At 38.2% G+C, this 1,630-nt stretch overlaps 1 protein-coding gene across 1 annotated transcript; it reads left to right on the top strand.

The window, feature by feature from the left end:
• Positions 1–1,149: 1,149 nt before the first annotated feature.
• Positions 1,150–1,461, top strand: SARC_15672 (hypothetical protein; the record flags this gene model as incomplete). The annotated part of the gene is made up of 1 exon (XM_014290208.1): positions 1,150–1,461. The coding sequence occupies one exon, from the start codon at positions 1,150–1,152 to the stop codon at positions 1,459–1,461; it is 312 nt and encodes a 103-aa protein (XP_014145683.1).
• Between the last annotated feature and the right edge of the window lie 169 nt (positions 1,462–1,630).

Here is a 1,630-nt window from a genome sequence, read left to right as displayed (position 1 = left end):
AGTTCTATGGCGCGTTTTAACGTTCAAATTAGTAGAGAGTGGAATCTCAGATTCTTTGACTTTGTTAAGGAAGGTCTCAGAAGGGGTCCAGTTGGTTGTTCCAATGGGACCTATACGACATATTATAGTATATCTCCAGGGCGTCTTCTGGACGGCTCGGGTACCCTGATATAGGAAAGTATCTACTTCCCTATCTAAATATATTGACTCGCATTGTATCATGCTTATTAATTTATTGAGCCATGGATCTTTACTCCGTAATGGGCAACACAACGTGATGGTAGCTTTATGTATATGGACATAATTTAATAGCTGGGCAATTAACTGCCATAGTGGATTAGCCCACGCATTTTGTTTGGAGAGGTCTATTTGAATGGCGTCTCCCAAAGGATGATTTAAAGTCCTGTAATTCGATAGTTGTGCATTATGATGTGCAGCAAACATATCTATGGTATGTGACCCAAAATTCTTTTGAACCAGTTCAAACCACCTGGGATTACATTTCCAGTCAGTGGCTAGTAACTCACGTACGGATTTATTAAAGTCCGGTACGAAGCGTGATAACATATTCGGTAAATGGTTATGTATTCCTGGCAGATGTTTTATATCAAGATGAAACTTTGATATTGTATCATGCCAGCGACTCAGTAATTGTGAGTCGGGTTTCATCTCTTTCATATATTGAAGAGATTTCTGATCATACATTAGCGTAAATGCTGTTCCGTATAAGTGATCTCGGAAGTGTGTTAGAGCTGCCACTATAAGGCTATGCAATAGCCTCCTGAAATATGATTAAATTTTAGCAGGCCATGATCAATGATGCCTATATGTATTTCAGAAATATAAATCTTGTGTAGTTGTGTGTCATCGAGTCGTAGACTCGTAGCCTCATAATCATGGTCATAATTTTAGGAGGCGATGCCGCTATGATCGTCGATCGAGCAGGCTATGATAAACCCTACAAAATAATATTTTATATAACCCTAAACATTAATAAAAGTAATTTGTTTGTTGTCAAGGCTAAAATAATTTGGTGTCAATACTCATACTCATTAGTGTAAATACAGCTGCTGCCTTTTAACCGCACACAATAACACATTTATGAATGTGCTGTAGCACGGCCTATAAACATCGATACTACAGAACATCATGTTCAAGAAGTTCTCCAAAGCAGTCGCAGCGGCGGCTAACCAAGCCGCAGTTACATATACAAGCGGCACTATAGAGAAAGACTATGTAATAGGGAAACAGACCGCCTCGGGAGGACACTGTTGTCTGTGGAGGATACACAGCGCTACTAATAAACAACACAAGATTGTGGTGTCTGTATTTATATTCGACAAACAAACGCTGAATAAGTATCCCGTACAAGACAGAGAAGTTGTACTGAAGATGCTGAGAAGAGACGTATCTCAGGTATCGAAGTCGTCATACAAGAAATGTATTGTCATTGTGCGGTGAACATGTATCCACATATACACTCATAAAGAAATTGTTGATTTATACCATTATAAAATTGTCGACTATATCTATATATTGAGAGATAAGTACACAAACACACACACACGCACACACATACATATATATATATACATACATACATACATACATACACACATACATACATACA

This window comes from Sphaeroforma arctica (genome assembly GCF_001186125.1).
Source record: "Sphaeroforma arctica JP610 unplaced genomic scaffold supercont1.6538, whole genome shotgun sequence".
In the NCBI taxonomy this organism is placed as follows: Eukaryota; class Ichthyosporea; order Ichthyophonida; genus Sphaeroforma; species Sphaeroforma arctica.
The sequence above is the reverse complement of the archived record's forward strand: the minus strand, read 5'-3'. Positions and strand labels throughout refer to the sequence as shown.